This window comes from Phaenicophaeus curvirostris, chromosome 1, assembly GCF_032191515.1.
Source record: "Phaenicophaeus curvirostris isolate KB17595 chromosome 1, BPBGC_Pcur_1.0, whole genome shotgun sequence".
NCBI classification, from domain to species: Eukaryota; Metazoa; Chordata; class Aves; order Cuculiformes; family Cuculidae; genus Phaenicophaeus; species Phaenicophaeus curvirostris.
In genome coordinates, this window is record NC_091392.1 from 116,237,862 (window position 1) to 116,258,853 (window position 20,992).

Sequence of the window (20,992 nt, forward strand, 5' to 3'; positions counted from 1 at the left end):
TGTGGCAGAAAGGTAAAGGCACAGAGAGGTATGACCACTCTCCAGCTGTAGCTGTCTCAGTACATATCTCAGTGAATCAAGTTGAGGTGCTGTTGATTTTGGTTTTCATTAGTAAGCTAAGAGGTGAAAAGCAGTAGCAGGGCAGTGAATGCACAGTGCATTTGGCTTTGTCTTTTGGAAGGGTATAGGGCTGACCTCTGCAGATGGGCCAGGACAGGCAGCGCTGGACCATAGCTCCTTTAGTGGACACTGTGACTCACCAGAGCTTGCCTGAAGCTCCCCCAGCAGCACCATTAAACAGGTAGCAGGCAGTATGGAATAAAGTAAGCTCCAGTGGTGACAACGTGAAAGTATTTCTTAATGAGCCAGCGCTAAAGAAAATTCAGACCCAAAGGGTAGCCATGAGAGAAAGAGAACTCAGTAAGTTATAGCCACCCCAAAATGAGCTGCTAATAACTGGTTCTATTGTGAGGACTACAATAAATCAGTGTCTGCTCTGGCCTCCTGTATCTCATTATGCACAAACATGCAGATAGAGAATGTCAGCCTCAATAGTGATCTGTCATGTGAATGCTGCTGTGTCTGAGTAGGCTGGTGCTTGCATGGTTAGCTGGCTTTGTATTTCCCTTTTTTTTTTTCAGAAGGGAAATATCTGTTTTGTTTAGGAAATGTTGATTTGCTCCGTACAGTGGGTAGTAAATTTGCCCTTTTCTTCAGTGATTTGTGAATTCCATGTTAATAACATTGTACTTCAGATGTGGGGGTAAAATATCTTTCATATATGTCATATTTAGTGATTGGGAGGTTGTTTGGTGGGGTCCCCCCTCAAGTCCTCCTCCGTGCATGGTGTCATGCATATTACTGAAGCTAGGGCAACACCTACATGTATTTATGCAGCTGATGTATAGTGCCTATTACTCAAGCATCACAGACTGCCTCGAAAGGCTAATTAATTTGAGCCCCGCAGCACCCCTTTGAGGCAAATTTGCAGGTCTTGATAGATGCACACATTGTAGTTGCTCTTTGTTATTCATTTTGAATATGATTTTTATCCCAGAGAGGGGAGGGAAATTAATAGTTCTTACTTTGTTAGGTAGTAGACAAAATATTAGGCTTTTGATATCATTGAAATAAAGTATGTAGCAAACTCTGGATTTTACTGCAAGTCATGCCTCAGAGATTCTTATTTTCTTTTAAAGCCTCAGCTCCTCTGGCTAGGTGAACTTGTAGATGTCCTTTCGCTTTTAAATGTCTGTGTATAGCTTATGTAGTTGTAAAATAAATTTTAATGTATTGTCACTGTTTAAAATCTTGGATACAGTGTGGTAGGTAAATAACATCGCTAAGGGTGTGGGTTTTTTTCCTTTTAGTCTTAAAATTTTTGCATGATTAGGATGGGAATAACAGTGATGGAGTATGTATGCAGTTGAAAGGAGTCCCACAGATTACTAGATGGTTTTGTGTTCATGGTTTAATTTCAGTCTTATGCTATATTAACTAGGTAAAATGGGCAACTACCTACTCCCTCCTCCTTCATATGCAAAACAAAGATGTTACTGAACACCAACTCACTTCTTTTGTCTATGCTCAGTCTTAAATCTATTGAAGAAGTATTCAGCATATCTTCTCCAAATCACAGAATCATCAAATGATTTGAGTTGGAGGGGACCTTAAAGATAATCTATGTCCAACCCCCCTGCCATGGGCAGGGACACCTCCCACCAGCCCAGGCTGCCCAAAGCCCCATCCAACCTGGCCTCATACACCTCCAGGGATGGGACAGCCACAGCTTCCCTGGGCAACCTGTGCCAGTGCCTCACCGCCCTCATTCCGAAGAAGTTCTTCCTTATATCTAGTCTAAATCTGCCACTCTCTGATTCGTAGCCCTTCCTCCTGGTCCTATTACTACATTCCCTGTGATTTATACTCTTTTGTCTTTACTTTCCTTGCTGAGCACAGCTCTGTTTTTACACTTCATTTGTCAACACTGAACTAGTTTCCCTTATCATTCTCTCCTGTCTTACCCTTCCCACATCCACTTTCAGTGCTAGATCTCTAGCTACTTCACCTCTTAAAGAGAGATGAAGACTAACAAAGTGTCTTATTTGAGCTAGAGCCAAACTATGGGCAACTTAGTTCTGATGTCTCACTCCCTCCTGCAGGAAAATTCTTAATTCTTTAGTATTTTTCTGGGAAGTAGGCGTCCCCTATTGCCTGGAGCATAATTTCACAACCATTTTAGACCAATCTGAGACCATACTGTCACCAAAAAAAGCAATCACCCTTTCGTAGTATCTGCTCCTACTAGCACTCTTCAAGTAGCTGTCCGATATGACAGGTTGCCAATTTTTTTGGTAACTGTATGTAAGAAACCTGATCAAGCACTGGAACAGCCTGCCCAGGGAGGTGGTTGAGTCCCCATCCCTGCAGGTGTTTAAAGGATGGGTAGATGAGGTGCTTGGGGACATGATTTAGTAGTAGACAGGTGTGGTTGGAGTTGGTGATCTCTAAGGTCTTTTCCAACCTAATGATTCTATGATTTGCAGCACAGCCCCATGCAGGCTGGTGCGTATGCCAAGAAATCATGGGAAACATCCAGCCAAGAACAGGGAAAAAATGTGACTGCTGCTTTTTGGTAGTAGTGCAATCTCTGACTGACTTAATTGACACCTGTAGTTTTGAGGTCACAATGAATGAATTAATCCTACATCTGGCCTCTTGCTCCTGTACTGTTACCTCCTGGTTTGTGCTAGCGCAAGCTGTCACGCAGCTGTGGTGAACCAGCCTGTCAACCTGAGCCAAACAGGAAAAGGAGGCCTCTCGTTTTGTCTATGTGGGTTTTTTTAAGCGATTTTTGGCCTAATTCATCTTCCCAGTTAACTGAACAAGTGGCCCACTCTTAGGCCACCTTTCAATCTATGCTTTTCACAGTGTTTATGGATCTGCCATCTTCCTCTTTGAAGGTGGTGAAAGCTGTGGTAGTTACTGCTGCTGCTCAAGATGAGCTAGGCAATGTTCCTGTGCTTTCCAAGAATCATGCTCGTGCTTATTTCTGCTCAGACTTGCACTCAGCTCCAACGCAGAAACTTCATAAGCTCTAAGGCAAACAGTGCTTTAAACAGTATGCAGTTCAGGCTGCGTGCTGGACAAGCCGTGTTCCCGCAACACATGGGTTGGGCCAAAAAGAAATTTGGGATGGCTGTGAATTCATCTGCCATGCAAATGTGGGGTTGGTGGGTTATCTCCCTTCCAGGAACATGACTATTTTAAAGCATGTCAACATGATCAACAGAAGGGACTACGGCAACCTATCTTTCCCAAAAGTGACACTTTTTATGTGTTTTTCAGAGCAGCTTTCCGTATCATTTTAAAATGGACGGTAGTGTAGACAAAAATTTTTTTTTTTTTTAGTTGGATGTAAAACCCACCTTTCCTTTCTTCTGTTTCGGCAGTTAAATATTCTGGTTGACACTGGGAGCAGTAATTTTGCTGTAGCAGGTGTGCCTGATCCTGATGTCACCTCCTACTTCAATACCGATCTGTAAGTACCTGCTCTGCACGCTGTGATGGGTTAGGATGTCTTTTTGATTCTGACTCCTCCACATGAAAGAGGATGATAAGGCAGTTCATCGGGCTTCTGTGACATCCCACAAGTGTGGGATGGTTGTTCTCTGAATGGGAGGGTTAACCTTGCCTGTTGCAAAGTCTTGCCAGACACCATGAACCATCCCAGTGATGGCAGTGCAACTTTGCTCTGAGCACAGTGTGGATTAGAGCTAGAGAAAAGGGAAGAATATTATAGGCTAAAAGTTTGAAAAATCACACCAATTTCAGCCATTTTCTTATCCAAGTAGTCTTGGAAAGAATTAAAAGTTTAAATATACTATGCTTAAAAACAAAAATTAAACCCCAGTAATTGCATCTTTTACTTGATGTTTCATCCAAAGTCAAGTTTAGTTTGTCAAAACTAATTTTTTGTTTAGTTTGGCCAAGGGCCTTGATCAGTTAGTGATCTGGACAGACCTTACTGAATCTGGTTGTTATAAGGTACAGCTTGGTGGGTTTGGTGGTTGTTTTGCAATAAATTTGCTGTGTTTAGTGTGAGCTGACATTAATCATAGCCAGTCACAGCTTTGTCTGAATCACTCTCCCTTCTTCCTTCCTTTCACCTTTCTCTAGTTTCAATTGTTTCACATAAACTTCTCCAAAACACAGTGTCTATTTTTAGTTGAAGATTATGGTTAAAAATTCTTAGAGGACTGGGAGGCTGGAGAACATCACCATTCTCGTTACCTCTTTATGTATTTTGACTTGGGATTTTGCATGGTTTTTTCCCAATAAGATGCACTGGTTATGGATTGAAAGCTCCTATTTCCATGCTGCTCATTAGAACAGCCTTACCTCCTGTTTACATATTCAGATACTAATGGAGATATTTCACATATTGCTCTGATATTTCTCAGGTCTGGAAACTTCAGAATTGAAAGCTGTTTCTGCACTACTGCAGATTAACCTGCCAGCTATACCCTTCTGTAGGTGGTGGCTATAGGAAACTTAATTGCAAGGAATTAAGAGCACAGGCATGCCTTCTGCCTCTTAAGTGCTGCTGTTTTGTCTGCAAGGGCAAGGCCTCTCTCAGAAGAACCATAAACCATTAGAAATAGCAACAACGGCAGAGGTTATATGTTGAGGTAAAGCCTGTGAGATCACTGGAAGTTTACAGTCTCTTATCAGTTGTTCTCAGTGTACACATATTTTGAGAATTTGATATAAAGTTAATAATGAAACCTTGAAATTTAGGCCCTGAAGAGTTAAGAAGGGTGCTTTCTAAAATGATTAAAACTCAAGTCATTACAGTCCAGAGCAATTGCAAGAGCAATTTCTTGTTTGTGTTGGATTGATGGATACTGCAACGTGCTCAGAATGAAGTGCAACCATTAGTATGCTTGAACCTGGCTGCTACACCATATTTCTTCCATTTAAAATAAGTTTAAATAAATGTCATCTGGGAGGGATCCTGGCCCTAGTAAAATGAGTTAGAAGTTTTAAAAAAATCTTGTTTGCAACCTCAGTAGATCACTTATTCCAAATGAGACAGAGCTGTCAGCAGGTCAGGTCAGCCATGTCTGAGTCCAGCCAAGTCCTGTAAACCTTCAAAGGTGGAAAATCCATGATCTCTGTCATGCTGTGTCATCTTTGTAACTATCTTTCAGGTTGTTGGAAACTACCATAAGATCTCCCCTTAGCCTCTTATATGCAAACCTGAAGTTCAGATCCTTTCAGCTTCTCATCACAGGTCTTATGCTCACGATCCTTGACCTATTTGGTAGCCCTCTGCCAGTCCCTCTTCTCTTTCTCCAGATCCCTGTTGAACTGGGTCCCTAGAGATGACCACAGTTTATTCTGGGTGTGGTCTCACCAGTGCTGACCAGAGGGTGTAAGCATCTTCCTTGGATATGTTGTCCATGGCCCTCCACATGTGGCCTGGTGTAGAGTTTGCTGTACACACTCTGGGGCAAGTATGACGCTGGCCTTTATTATAGTCTAGTGCCCTGTATCACCCCAAATCCTTTTCATTCCTTTTCATTTGCTTTTCATTCCTTTTCATTCAGTCTGTCCTGATGCATAGAGTTGTTTTGTCTTGGTTGCAAAACATTGGGCTTCTCCTTGTTGAATGCCATGAGGCTTCTGTTGGCTCATTCTTCCTGTTTTTCAAGGCTCCTTTAAATTCAAGTTCTGATGTTCAGCATGTCAACAATTCCCCTTACTGTAGTGTCATGTGCAGTTCCACTAAGGGTGCGGTGTGTCCATCGTGTGGATTCTTGGTGAAGATGTGGAACAATTTTTCCTTCACTCACAACCCCTGGGGTGCTATGCTTGTCACAAGCCTGATATTGAGCCAATGGTTGCTGCCCTTTGTGGCCAGTGGCCTAGCTTATCTTCAGCCTACACAGTAGTCTGTTTGTTCAGCCCCACATCCTCAGCTTCCAAATGGGAATGCCATGGAAGATGGTGCCAAAAGCATGACTGAAGTCAAAATGTGCTGCAGTCACTGTAGTCTCCTCATCTGTGTAACCAGAAGGCGATGTTTTCTTGAACCCCTTACCTTCTGGAGCCCTAACTCATGGAATTCCTACAAGCAGGTCTCTGAAGAAGCTCTCCTGTAGTCCAGGATTGTAATACTGCTTATTTCCCTGCCTCTTCCATGCAGGATCTTGAACTCTGCTGTCTCGTGGTCACTGCAGCCCAACTTTCACATCTCCAAGCATACCTTCTTTATTTTTTTAGTACAAGGTCTGGCAGCACACCTCTTCTTGTTGGCTCCTCTACTACCTGTGTCAAAAAGTTAGCATACATGCTCTGCAGGATGCCTGTGGAATTCTCACTGAGTATCCATTATTACCTTTTTATCCTACATGTGTTTGGGAACAGGTTTCAGGAGGTTGTTCCCTGAGACTTTTCCCTGACTTGAGGCGAAGCCCAGTGGCCTATAGTTCCTTGGGCCCTGCTGCTCATCTCTTTCTTGAGACTGGCCTTATGACTGGTTGTACAGATGGTAGACAAGGTCTTGATATCACATCAGCTGGGTCTGTAAAATTACCTAGAAGTGTCTATTACCCATGTGTAAATAAGACAAATGAGATACAGGCACTTTTCTTCCACAGTATGTGGAACCCCTCAAAATTAAACAACAATGTTTTCTCTTATCTGGTAAATATTTCTGCAGTTTTCCTCTATATTATCATGAAGTGCTTCCATATCAAAGTCGTAAACTGCAAATTGAAGATAAGGGGAAAGATGGATTAGTAATTTCTTAAGTTAATGGGGCTGAGTTATAGATGTATGCTTATTAGAATATTAATATTGTGTCTGAGACAGTGATGGGTCTGAATCTCCCGATAGCCAAGCTATTAATTTGATTTTATTCAAGTGATCAAAATCTGAAATTAAATGCATGATTGTTTTTTGACTGAAATTGAGGAGGATGCATTGGAAAGGTATTATCTGTGTTTTAAAGGACCCAGAGGGTGTGTTGTTCAGGAAGGGCCCTCCTTGAGCAATTTTAGCACTAGCTTGTTAAATGATGTTGTGTGTCATATAATCTGTGTTGTATAATTCTGTTGTTTAATTATCTATATCCTTCTGTACAAAAAGAATAAAGCTGTTACCATGAACTCTTTCACAACTGGGCTTTTGAGTGGCTCTGACAAAACTTTGCTGTGAAAAGTTCCAAGTCTGCTGTGGTGATCGTGCTGTGTAAGTCACCGTGATGCTTAAGGTTTTGGGAAATGGCCTAATTTGTCCTGAACTGTAAAGAAATCACAGTGTTTGTTTTTCATGCCATTGAAAATAACAAGTAGTTTTGTCTGAGTATGATATTTATGATAAAAGAACTACTTAAACTGATGTATAAAGGAATTTTTACACTTGAAACTAAATTATCAGTGATGGTTCCACAGTGGTATGTGAAAAAGTGACACACTCAAGGCTGTAAGTATTCAGCAACAGTATTCAGTTTTATTTCAGTGTGAGTACTACTGCCTCACCATCTGAAGTTTCAAGAGGAAACTGCTCAAGTTGGTCATTCTAAGAGGTAGGGAGGTAGGAAAATTATGGGCAATCAGTTGAAGTAAAACAATAAGTTATATGCGAGCAACCAAAAGTAAAATGCTGCTTTGCAGTGTGATCCTGCAAGTTTGGTTGTGTACGCTGTACTCTTTATGGTTTGAGGGAAATTATAAACTTTTTCCAGAACCCCTGCAAATTAGATGGAACTTCTTTGTTAAAAATCAGTAATTTATGTTGCGGAATAGTTTTCAGACAACTAGGTTGGCTGTTGAGTTTTAACGTTTGCTTTGCTGGGTGGAAAATTGGTTGGATGGCCGGGCCCAGAAAGTGGTGGGAAATGGTGTGAAATCCAGCTGGAGGCCAGTGACAAGTGGGGTTCCCCAGGGCTCAGTGCTGGGTCCAGCCCTGTTCGATGTCTTTATCAATGACCTGGACGAAGGCATCGAGTGCACCCTTAGCAAGTTTGCAGATGACACTAAGCTGGATGGAAGTGTCGATCTGCTGGAGGGTAGGGAGGCTCTGCAAAGGGATCTGAACAGGCTGGACCGCTGGGCTGAGTCCAATGGGATGAGGTTTAACAAGGCCAAATGCCGGGTCCTGCACTTGGGGCACAACAACCCTGTGCAGTGCTACAGACTAGGAGAAGTCTGTCTAGAAAGCTGCCTGGAGGAGAGGGACCTGGGGGTGTTGGTTGACAGTGACTGAACATGAGCCAGCAGTGTGCCCAGGTGGCCAAGAAGGCCAATGGCATCTTGGCTTGTATCAGAAACGGTGTGACCAGCAGGTCCAGGGAGGTTATTCTCCCTCTGTACTTGGCACTGGTGAGACCGCTCCTCGAATACTGTGTTCAGTTCTGGGCCCCTCACCACAAGAAGGATGTTGAGGCTCTGGAGTGAGTCCAGAGAAGAGCAACAAAGCTGGTGAAGGGGCTGAAGAACAAGTCTTACAAGGAGCGGTTGAGAGAGCTGGGGTTGTTTAGCCTGGAGAAGAGGAGGCTGAGGGGAGACCTCATTGCTCCCTACAACTACCTGAAAGGAGGTTGTAGAGAGGAGGGTTCTGGCCTCTTCTCCCAAGTGGCAGGGGACAGGACAAGAGGAAATGGCCTCAAGCTCCGCCAGGGGAGATTTAGGCTGGACATTAGGAAAAAATTCTTCACAGAAAGGGACATTGGGCACTGGCAGAGGCTGCCCCGGGAGGTGGTTGATTCAACTTCCCTGGAGGTGTTGAAGGGACGGGTGGACGAGGCGCTAAGGGGCATGGTTTAGTGTTTGATAGGAATGGTTGGACTCGGTGATGCGGTGGGTCTCTTCCAACCTGGTTATTCTGTGATTCTATGGTTCTAGATGAGTATCTATTCTCCTATCCATTTCTACAAATGAAGAAGCTGAGGAAGTTACTTGTCCTACCTTTCCACTGGAAAGTTCCCCAGTAGTGCTGAAAAAAATACCCAGTCTTTCTGTGTCCTGGTCCACAGCTCAGTCCATCAGGCTGTTAGTGCTTACGGAAGCAAAACTGTGTGCCCTATATTTTCCCTTCTCTTTCCTGCTCCCATCTAGTTTCTGTTATGTTGCTAATAATTTAGACTCTACTTTGATTTATCAAATGTACTGCCAGTATCACAGTGATGTTCTGAAGACCCTGCCTGAGCAGAGCTGTCCCTTTGTCTAAGTATCATACAAATGCAGAATTACACAGAAAGATAAAACAGTAGTAGCAGTAACCAGACACAGATAGTAACAGTATCTCTGGGATTCCTGATTTTGGAGTTATATCTGTGAGGCCTATTACCTCATTTATTTCTGCTGTCTTGGATTTACAAGGTACTGGGCACTGAAGACCCAGTGTTGGGTGTATCAGGAGATACTTATGGTTACAGCTTTGCCTCTTATTGCTCCCCACCTCTCTTAGCTAGGAATATGATCAGTTACATGGTCCATATGGCCAAGTTGCCCCACAAGGTGGAGTGTTTATTTGAATGAGTGGGAATTGTCTGTGTTACAGTCTGAATATTGTTCCCTATAATAGGCAAAACAGCACAGATTTCATTCTAGTGAGCTCAGGTACAGGGGGCTGTGAAGCCATCTCATGTGGCTGTTTCTGTCAAAGCAGCTGCTAGATAAAAACTGTCCACACTTGATAAATCACCTGCCCTTTCTGTTGTTTTACACGCATGTAGAGGTGGTGTTATGAAATTATTTTACACTTGCCTTTTTTTTTTTTTTTAACATTTACTTCAAAAAAAAGCTGTCAAGCTAAAAGTCTGTTTGGATGAACTGAGCATGGTCATCTGCCTCTGCAGAAGGGGAAGCTGCATGCCAAGGAGTGAGCCCAAAATAGATTGTAAGGAATCTGGGTGTTTCATAGCTCTTCAGTAGTGATGAGGGTGGTGGATAATTTCTATGTTTATACTACAGGACTGTAAAATGAAAAAAAAACCTGTTGATGTTTCTTTCTCATGTTTTCGTCAAGCCTTATAAACAAGGTTTTTTTCCTTTATTTTCTTGCCATACTTAACGGCTCCTTTGCCTTTGTTATCCTGGTCTAGAAGGAACTCCTCCTTTTTTTGTCCTCCAAGTCAGTGAAAAATTTGTCAATAATATCTAAATCTACCTACTTCCTGGCAGATAGACCAAACTGCAGGCTTAGAAAACCTGTGTTTTACTGCTGATGCAATAATATTCCAATTTACCCAAAATGGATTTTAAATAATATTAATGAGGTCTTAGTCTACAGCTATTCAGTTAGCCAAGCATTTTAATTTTAGATTTGAACTCAGGAAGTTTTTGCTTCCTATCACCACTTCATACATTTCATCCCCAGTTAAAGAGTATTGCTCCTATTGTGAGGGACCAGTCTGGGTCAGGAATATGTTGCACTAGATGACATAATACCTTAGATTAAAAAAAAAAAAAAAAGACACATGTTGTGAAGATTTGAGTCGTTGATGGCTTCAGGATAAAATCAGGGCCTAAAAATTGTTTTCATTACTGCTTTTACAATCCATCCCCCTTCTTCTGTAAGTATATGTGAGCAACTTAGCAGACGTCATGTTTTTTTTCTGTCTGGGAAATATTAAGACTGAATATATTCTATTGTCTTGTATTGCAAACAAACAGCTCATGCCTATGTGCATCTTTTCCTTTTAAAGGTCAAGTACATACAAACCTCAAGGGATTGACGTCACAGTTAAGTACAGTCAAGGAAGCTGGACTGGAGTGCTGGGTACAGACGTCATTACGATCCCAAAAGGAATTGATGGCAGCTACACCATCAACATTGCTGTCATTCTTGAATCAGAGAATTTTTTCTTACCAGGGGTTAAATGGCAGGGGATTCTTGGTCTTGCCTACAAAACCTTAGCCAAGGTAAGTAACTGTTTTTGCTAGCTCTTGTCTTTCAAAATGACAATAAAAAGAAATCTAATTATGAAAATAAAGAAGGTAGATTATCTGTCAGCATTTGACTCTTCCCTTCCAACCACTCTTTTGTATGGATCTTCTGTGTTTGTTCCAGAAAGAATAAATTGGGCTGTGGTGGTACCACCATCCCATATGAGGGTTTTGTCTTTTCTGGTGAAAAAAGCTCTGAGTTTAGCTCCTCTGGAATGAATACGTTTTTACAGAGTTCTTAGTCCCAGAGGATGTTAGTGCCAGTGGCTTCTGGTATGCATACGGAGAGGGTATATTAGGGATCAGATATCTTCCTCAAGACTCATCAATGTCTGATGAACTTAACTTGGCAGAGCCCTTGGCAGTTCATTCTAAGGTGTTGTCCATTTATCAAATAAAAGCTTGGATGGAGAGCATATGTCGATGATTTTAGAACGAATATTAGCTATGGTGTTTTCACGAACACGTAACCAATCACTTCCTGTTCTTGTGGAAATAAAAAATTCAGGTAGGAGTTTTAATTTAAACTTAACGGTTATGGTCTAAAATTTATAACCTTATAATCAAAAATTGAAAATATGATTGGAATGCTACATAGTCATGGTTTTCAAGCTACGCTCAGCTCTATGAGAAATTAACAAACTGAGATATATCTGATTTTAAAAAATGAATCAACACTGCCTGCAGACCCTGGAATTAAGATGCTGTTTTCAAGAGTTGTGTGATCATTGTATTGACTTCTGACATACTTGCTGTCATACACTGTCAACAAGACAGACAGAGAAAAGCTGCTTCTGAAACTCTGGTTTGGGCAAGTAGTGTTTTCAGGGCATTTCTTTTTCCAAAGTCTTAAGTGTTGTTTGCTTCTGAGGTTGCTCTATGCTTTGTGCAGTAAGAGCACTTGCCACCTCACAAGCTAGTGCAGGTTCTCTGCCTGTCGTGACATGTATCTGCACAGAAATCTGATTTACAATGAAACTGCAATGCTTTAATAACCACAAAGGCAAGCATGACATGCAGTGTAGGAGAGAACCTGTTGGCCAGCCATCAGTTGGAGTGAGTGTGCTTGGGTATTGAGTTCTTTAAAAGAAAGGAGAGGAAATTAGGGCCATTGAATTCAAAGTTCATTAGAATTAAACTATATTTAAAAACTGAAAAGTCTCGCTTTAAAATTCTGCCTTTTCACTCCAGAAAGGTGGGAAGGGCAAGTTGCATTTGACTGTTCTGATAACCCGAAGCCTTTTCCAAACAGAAGGCACTGGCAGGAGTTTCTGCCTGAAACTGATATTTGAGTTCGAAAACTGTGATTGGAAAATACTCTCATACTTTAAGGATTTCTGTGACACTAGTCAAGAGTGAAAACGCTTGTAAAACATCAGAAATGGAGAAAGATGATTTTTTTAATGACTTATTATATCTAGAATTTTCATCACCTGGTTGTCAGAAATTCAGTTTAGTTGTTAAATTGGTCTTGTTTGAATGATTTGCTCATTTCTGCAAAGAAACTTTTTAATTAATACTTCTGCAATTCTTTTGTTTTTTGGTTTTTGTTTTTTTTCCAACACCTTCAAGCCTTCGAGTTCTGTGGAGACGTTCTTTGATTCTCTTGTGAGGCAGGCAAAGATCCCCAACATTTTCTCCTTGCAGATGTGTGGTGCTGGACTGCCTGTTTCTGGAAGTGGTACCAACGGAGGTAGTCTTGTGGGTATCTGTCAATCTGAGAGGGAAGATATCTTTGTTAATCACTCTCCCTCTTTTCTACAACTATCCTGCTTCTTCCAAATTTAGTGTTTAAATACATGAATTGGTTTTTAATTTTTTAAGGAAAAGTCAAGTGCTTTGGTAAAACTCAAGTTTCTTATTTTTATTCTCCATTCTTTTTCATCACTGAAATTTAACTATACTTCTGCATTGTAAGTTTAATTATAACAAAGAAAAAGAATAGATGTTGTGGTATGGTTCTTCACCCATTGTCTTTCCTTAGGGCAGATTCTGCTACCTTTCTCAAACTGAGTATTCACTTACTCAGCTAGTAAACTTTTTCAAACTCACCAAAAAGCCACATTATTTTTTTTTTTTACCTGGTGTGAAAAGGAGGAGAAGAATTAAGGCTCTTTTCCTTTTTAAACCAAACGAAAATTTCTGAAGGCCAAATCTTCCCCTTGTTACTCTGGGAAGTCTTGCTTAGTTTTAGTGGGACCAAGAATTGGCCTTTGTTTATCTGGGATCATGAGGTGGAATGACTGTTCTTGAATTATGCTGAAATAAGCATATCAGCACAGGAGTAAATTCACATACTGTAAATGTTAACGCACTTGAGGCAGATGAAGCCCAAGAGAGAACTCATGTTAGTACAGTTCAAAATCTGATGGTCTAGAATTCTCCCAGTCAGCTTCAACATAAGTCTTGGTGGAAGCTTATAGTGATAGTAATGACAAGATGGACATATTCCGTTTTGCATGTGTGAAAGTAAAATGAAATGTCCTTAAGCTGTATTAAGAATTTTCTGATCTGATAATATGAATTGATGATGTGCAAGTTTAATATTCTGTCCCATTTTTATACATTGCCTAGATTAAATCACTGAAGATACCGTCTTGATTTTAAACAGAACTTTCATAACAGAGTCTTTGTGAGCTTTTGATGAATATGCTGGTAATTTGGCCCAGTATGGGAGTTCTGAAGCACAATTTACTTAAAGCAGTACAAAGCATTTAGACATTATTTTTGACAAAGAACTTGCCAGTAAAATACTTACAAATGGCGCTAAGTTAAAATTTTGATGCCTTGTTAATTAAATTAATTATTAAATATTCACACATTTTCCTATTTTGTCCCAAAAACAAACATCTGGGTTTTTAAAGCATGTGAATTCCTTTCTCTTTTCCCTTAGGTTCTGGGTGGAATTGAACCAAGTCTGTACAAGGGTGATATTTGGTACACACCAATCAAAGAAGAGTGGTATTACCAGGTTGAAATTCTGAAACTGGAGGTGGGAGGACAGAACCTTGAATTGGACTGCAGAGAGGTAGTTATGATACTGTGTTTCTGTGTATACAAACCACACGTTTGGTTAGGAAAAACGCTCAATTGATCAGTTTTGTGTTTGTAAGTAGATGTGTATTGCAGCCTTCTCTGAGAATTAAGGCTGCATGGTAACTTTGAAAAGAAATGAATGAGTCATGTGAAATGCAGTGTGTAAATAAAGCATGCTAGAATTGCTTCAAAGAGGACTTTAAAGTCATTTTCAGTAAATTAGGGACTAAACTACAATTGTGAATTGAACAGTCCACTAAAAATAAGGCTGTTGTAGTTTGGAAGGGCTCAGCCTCTTGACTAGTTTCAGTTGTTACAAAGGTGTCTCAATACTGAAGATGGTACATTGATTCAAGGAGACAATAGTTTTTAAACAGCTACAGTTTATGGTTTTCTGTTATACAGTAAAATAAAACCAAAGGGTTTTAAAGCAATTCTGGTCAAACAAAGAAAAGTGAACATGTCTGAGCATGTAATTTATGATGGCAGTGGGCAGGTGTCATTCTGGGACACTTCCCAGAGTATCTCATCCTATGCCTTTTTTTTTTTCTTTTTCTTTTCTTTCCTTCATTTTTGTAATCCACACTTATTCCCTTCAGCCTTTCCAGTTATTATTCCTGATGGATATGTTATCTGTTTTTATTAGGAATCATGTTCTGCTACCTCTGGGCCAGTCTAATGAGACTCTGTTGTTGCAATTTTTCTTCCAAAGCTGTTTGGGTTTGTTTTTTTTTTATTCTGGAGGATATGTATGTACATGTGTGTTGCATTTGTTGCTTCTTGCAAAACAATATTTGTGTTTTCATTTTTATGCCTTCTTTTCACTAGAGATCTTAATTTTATCTTATGCTTTTTCTCTTAGTTGGAAATCATTGGGACATGATAATTCTAAAGTTTTTATAGTTCATACATGTAAAATTTTAACATTTCACTTAATATACGCATAAATATATTTTCATACAAAATACAGAAATCATATTGCCTATAAAATACTTAAAATTAGTCATGTTGTCTTTCAACTTAATAAGTAAAACAAGGTGTATTTAAATGCCTCTCTCTATTATACTGTTAGGAAAGCAAATCCACTGGTCCTTTAACGTAATTGTGTTTGCATTTCTTTCTTGCCTTAAAAGAAGTCAACATGTTTTTGAAGATGAGCCCTTTAACTAATGGTTTAATACATGATGTTTCCAGAAAACAACTCACTTAAAAATCTAGCGGTGTTCTGAAAGTTTCCTGTTATTGTCGCTCTTTTTTTTCCTGGATTTGCTTTCACAATGTATGTATTAGCATAATGTGCTAGTCACTGTTACAGAAATCATACCTTTCTTGATCAAAGGATATCTTTCCCACAAAAATTTAGGGCAAGATCAGTAAATTAGAGCCAGTATGATTAAAGTTTTGCTAGTTAGGGGCTTGCAAAGGATGCATAATTCTTTGTATGAGATGATGAACTATGTGCCCTCTTCCTCTTAGTTGTTTTCTAGGAAATGGAACATTTTGTGTAATATTCACCAGATACTACTTCTTTCCTTGCCATGGAAGGGTAGTTCTCTCACTTCAGTGCTGGGAATATGACCAGCGTTACACTGCAGCTGTGGCCTTCAGCCTGGCAGACCAAGACTGAGAGAAGAACTGAGCTGCCAGCAGTGTGCATTGTTAAATATTAAGCAGGAAGACTAAGGAGGCAATAAGTTACTCCCCTCTGCAAGTACACTGTACACAGCATGAAATTCCAGGTGCTTAGTCCCTAACCAAGTGATCCTGCTACTCCAGGCATTTTTGCATTGTTTTATGTTGGCGATTGACCATCTTGGCTGTGCCTCCTACCTGCTTTTTTTCAAGGCTAGCTCTCCAGGATGCTGATGATTGTGTGTTTGTGATACAGAGTTGTTAAAGTAGACTGTAGAATGCCTCAATATTTTTTGCACTCTTTAGAAGTATTTCTGAGTGTATAAGAAATGTTTTCCCATTTGCGTTTCTTTCAGAACTGCTTGGCAGCCTATAGCAGCTCTTCTTTCAAAAAGAAAATGACTAAATCAGAGTTACTTTTTCACTTTTTAGTGGGTTTTATTTTTGTCAACACACTAAAGTCGTTCCTTGTGACTTGATAACATCTAAGCCACTGTATTTTAAAATCACTTTCTGTTTGACCTCTTCCTAAAAAGCTTACGCTGTCTCTTACCTTGTGTCTCATGATTATGCCGTAAACATGTTGCTGCTCAGTTATATTGATCCTGCTGCCAAAGCTGGTAAAAAATTAGTTAAAGCAAAGAGGTACCACTGCTACTTGCCTTTTTTTTTGCAATTAATCATGTTTTTTAAGGAGTTTATGGAAAATATATGTACCTTTTAAAATATTTATTCTTTATTTACTGTGTCTGAAGTTTGCTGAAATTGCTTACTCCGAGGGGTTTTAATAATGAAGAGAAATGTTTGCTTAGGCGTTTTTAGTGCAGATTTTGAGACAGCGAGATTGAAGCGTCAAGTTTTTTTTCACTTATTGTTGTCTGTGTGTTAGTGATTTTCAGCAGCCGAGAGAAGGGTGTGCATTTGGTTCTTGTATTCTTGAGTCAGTACTGAACATGATATGTAATAAGGCCTAATGTACCCTGACTAATCTTAAATTAGATATGCCAGTTATTAAAAGTAGGCTGCTCTATTGTGTTTAAACAAGAGTAAGTTGTTTTCATGATAGAAAGACCTTGATCCAGAGTTTGTACATACATGTAATCTACATCAGCATGGTTGGTATCTGTCTGTGCTGACCACAAGAGTGCTTTTACCTAAAACGTATGGGGAGTAAAGTGCATTAGCTCTCACCTCGGAGAGTGGCTGGGCTTTGCTTCTTTTTACAGTGGTTTGGCCATTTGCAACAGCTGTGGTGACATCCATAATTTCTTGAGTAATGCAGATAAACTCACCCTTGTGGCTAGGCTGACTGTATCTTGGTTTTGTTCTCAACCTTCATTTGAGTTCAAACTATCAACTAGGCAGAGCCGCTAAGAGGTATGATGTGGAGGTTTGGGAAGATAGCTACCAAAAACAAACAGCTTTTTTGTTGTTATGAAACTGTGGAATCTGTGTTACATTAACTACAGTGTGTAACTTCTTCCTTTTTTCCCTCCTCACTAGTATAATGCCGATAAAGCAATAGTAGACAGTGGAACCACACTCCTCCGTCTGCCCCAGAAAGTCTTCATTGCTCTTGTGCAAGCAATAGCTCGCACATCCCTGGTAAGCTACTGTCATTAAATCTGCTCAAAATGTTAAATCCCAATTAAATGTCACCTTTGTGATTTACCTTATCAGTCATAGGGTTTTAACCTGGAGGGACTGGAGTATTCCCTGGTCTACTCCTGTTAATAAGTGAGAAATGACTGATAGTCTTTGTAGTCTTTGATAGAAACAGAAAAAGGAAAGGAATGTGTGGAAAGAGAAAGAGGGGGAGGAAAAAGTGGGATCCAAGGGTCCAAGTACAGACAAGAAGTGCATGTGTGGAAATGCATCAGAAATAGTGCAGAGATGGTATATTTTGTTCTAAGCATTTCAGAAACATGGACATAATCCCTATTGCTCTTATTCAAAGTATTAAGAGTGTGAAAATCAGTCTTTTCATTTAAAATAGAGTGTTTATAAAGTAGAAGAACCTGCTACTGCAAACACTTCCTTTCCAAGCATAATGCTTATTGTTAAATAGAATGGATGCCATTCATTAGGATTATTCATAGGAAACCGAGTGGGCTTTAGAAGTAGGGCATGGGGATGGTGGATTTCCCTGAGTGTTGAGTAATTGAAGCAGCAGGTTAAAAACTATTCATAAATTTTGTTTGAACGCAATCAATCAAATACAATGAACAACACCCAAAAGATGGAAAATAAATTCTAGCTATTTCAGCGCGAACGATTTTAATATTTTTGTCATAAATTCACAATCAGACAGCAGTAGTCATTATAAATCACAGGAACTGCAGAAACTGGACTATTGGCTGGCTGCCCAAAAGACAGTATTTGCCTGTATGCTGATAATTCAAGACTCAGATAGTTTTCTGACCTGATTGAGAGCAGAGATTTGGTATGGAGTGTTCTTCACTGCCTGCAGGTGTCCAGTATCTGAAATAAATGTACCAGTTATCTTTTGTAGCTCAGCTTCCCTAGCTGAAAAGTTGTTCTCTTTGCAAAATGCTTAAATATTGATGAGAACAATTTCAGTCGATGGGGGAGAATTGAAAACAGCCTACCCAATAGCTCTTGTAATGGCACCTTGTGGATTAGGGCATCTTCCTGTAAAGTGGGTCACAGCAGTCCACACTCCTCTCTAATCTTGGTCATGACATTTGAACCAGGGCCTTCCACATGACAAGTAAATAGCTGATTGATAAGGTATTAGAGGGCAATCACTCACTCACTCTGCATAATGGTTTGTGTTCTTACTATTAAAAATGGATAAACTTCTCTTTTAAGATTTCTTTTTAATCTCAAGGACTTTGTTGCTGTACTCTTTCCCTCCGCACACATCAAAAATTACTCTCACATCTCTAAACAAAGGAGGTAGTCTGTTAATAAGAAAGTTGTTACAAGATGTAAGGATCAAATTCCGTCTATCTATTAGCAATGCCAGGAAAATGGGTACTTTCAGCAATTGCGCCATGGCATCACAACCATACTCTAAGTGCTCTGTGCTTCTGGCAGGCTGTGTACCACTGAAACACAAAATCATCTGCTGCAGTCAGACATACTTCTCTGACCACAGGTGAACTAGGTTAACAAGTTGATGCTCCTAGCAGCTTGTTATTAGCTTCTCAGCAAGATGTTATTGCCCCCTCAGGTATGCTGGGCTAAGTGCATGTGAATCATTCATTTATTCACCTCCATTAAAAACTAGGGCATAGAATCATAGAATAACCAGGTTGAAAGAGACCCACCGCATCATCGAGTCCAACCATTCCTATCAAACACTAAACCATGTCCCTCAGCACCTCATCCACCCGTGCCTTAAACACCTCCAGGGAAGGTGAATCAACCACCTCCCTGGGTAGCCTGTTCCAGTGCCCAATGACCCTTTCTGTAAAGAATTTTTTCCTAACGTCTAGCCTAAATCTCCCCTGGCGGAGCTTGAGGCCATTCCCTCTTGTCCTGTCCCCCGTCACTTGGGAGAAGAGGCCAGCACCCTCCTCTCTACAACCTCCTTTCAGGTAGTTGTGGAGAGCAATGAGGTCTCCCCTCAGCCTTCTCTTCTCCAGGCTGAACAACCCCAGCTCTCTCAGCTGTTCCTTATAAGACCTGTTCTCCAGCCCCTTCACCAGCTTTGTTGCTCTTCTCTGGACTCGTTCCAGAGCCTCAACATCCTTCTTGTGGTGAGGGGCCCAGAACTGAACACAGGATTCGAGGAACGGTCTCACCGGTGCCGAGTACAGAGGGAGAATAAAATCCCTGGACCTGCTGGTCACGCCGTTTCTGATACAAGCCAAGATGCCATTGGCCTTCTTGGCCACCTGGGCACACTGCTGGCTCATGTTCAGTCGCTGTCAACCAACACCCCCAGGTCCCTCTCCTCCAGGCAGCTTTCTAGACAGACTTCTCCTAGTCTGTAGCACTGCATAGGGTTGTTGTGCCCCAAGTGCAGGACCCGGCATTTGGCCTTGTTAAACCTCATGCCATTGGACTCTGCCCAGCAGTCCAGCCTGTTCGGATCCCTTTGCAGAGCCTCCCTACCCTCCAGCAGATCGACACTTCCACTCAGCTTAGTGTCGTCTGCAAACTTGCTAAGGGTGCAAGTGAGCATAAAGCTCTTTAGTGATGCAGATTGTTTTTTTTAATCGTATTTATTTGGACTGAAGTCTTTTAGGGAGCAGCTATAGATGCAGTTTCATGTTGGGATATGTCTTAAGGATGGTGGTTTTGGCAAATGAGCAGATATAAGCTGTAGATGGGTGGCAGCTACTACACCTCACATAACTGAAGTCCAGACAGCATGTCTATTCATGGTACTCATATAATGCTGAGTTCATAAATTGAAGAAAAGAGGGCTGAAATAAACCTAAAATCTTTATTTTAATAAACTTTTAGGTATCATGCAGCTAAATCCCACTCAAGGCATCTATTCACAGAAGTACGGCAAAGAAATGCAGTGTGATAAGCAATCTTTCTGGGAGAAGAAAGCAGGCACTTAGAGCATTTTATAGACTTGATCTGTCCATTCTGGGTGCTATCTTGCAGTTTTTCTCAGATTACAAGCTCTGATTTCCCAGGGAAAATGGAAATAGAGGAGAACTATGTTTTTCAGTGGATCTGGCATGGGAATTAGCTGTGAGGGACAGAGCGTTTTGTCCCATGCCAAGGTGTGTATTTAAGTGTGCATTGAGTGTTAAGGGTAAATGAAGTCTCATTGTGTGTTTACATGAGTGTACGCTTGTTGGCCCAAGAACAAGAGATGAACACCTGAAACTATTAATTCTCTAATGCTGTGCAGCCCTAACAGATACTTCAGTGGTAGGTATGGGAGGTGGAGTGAATAATTGTCACCTGTAAAAAGCCGTATAACTAATGTATGAGCTAATGCTTATAAAATAATTGATACCATAGATAAATATAAATAAGGGGAGTGAAGAGGCTGGATTCCATATGGGAGGCTTTGCCTGTGCAGTGTCAGAACAAGATACTGCCTTGGATGTTGCTTCACATGGCAGTAAGAATCAGCACAAAGTAATACGCTCAAATATTGTAGAAACAAAGAATGGCTTGGGTTGGAAGGGATATTTAAAGGTGATCTAGTCCAACTCCCATTCAGGAGCAGGAAGATCTTCAACGAGATCAGGTTGCTCATAGCCGTATTCAACCTGATCTTGAATATTTCCAGAAAATATATTATCTGGGCAACCTGTACCAGTGTTTCACCACTCTCATAGTAAAACAAAAATGTCTTCCTTGTAGCTAGTCTATGTTGACAGGAGCATCACGGAATCAAAAGCAGAGATCAATATGATCAGCGAATGTTC

At 40.6% G+C, this 20,992-nt stretch overlaps 1 protein-coding gene across 1 annotated transcript in view; it reads left to right on the plus strand.

Annotated features, from left to right (window-relative positions):
- BACE2 (beta-secretase 2) overlaps positions 1 to 20,992 on the plus strand; it is a 48,907-nt gene that overhangs the window by 18,969 nt on the left and 8,946 nt on the right. Inside the window, exons 2-6 of the mRNA XM_069872227.1 lie at positions 3,453 to 3,541; positions 10,718 to 10,934; positions 12,531 to 12,659; positions 13,852 to 13,986; positions 17,130 to 17,231. Of these exons, the coding sequence (XP_069728328.1) occupies positions 3,453 to 3,541; positions 10,718 to 10,934; positions 12,531 to 12,659; positions 13,852 to 13,986; positions 17,130 to 17,231 (672 nt within the window). The remainder of the gene's footprint in view (positions 1 to 3,452; positions 3,542 to 10,717; positions 10,935 to 12,530; positions 12,660 to 13,851; positions 13,987 to 17,129; positions 17,232 to 20,992) is intronic.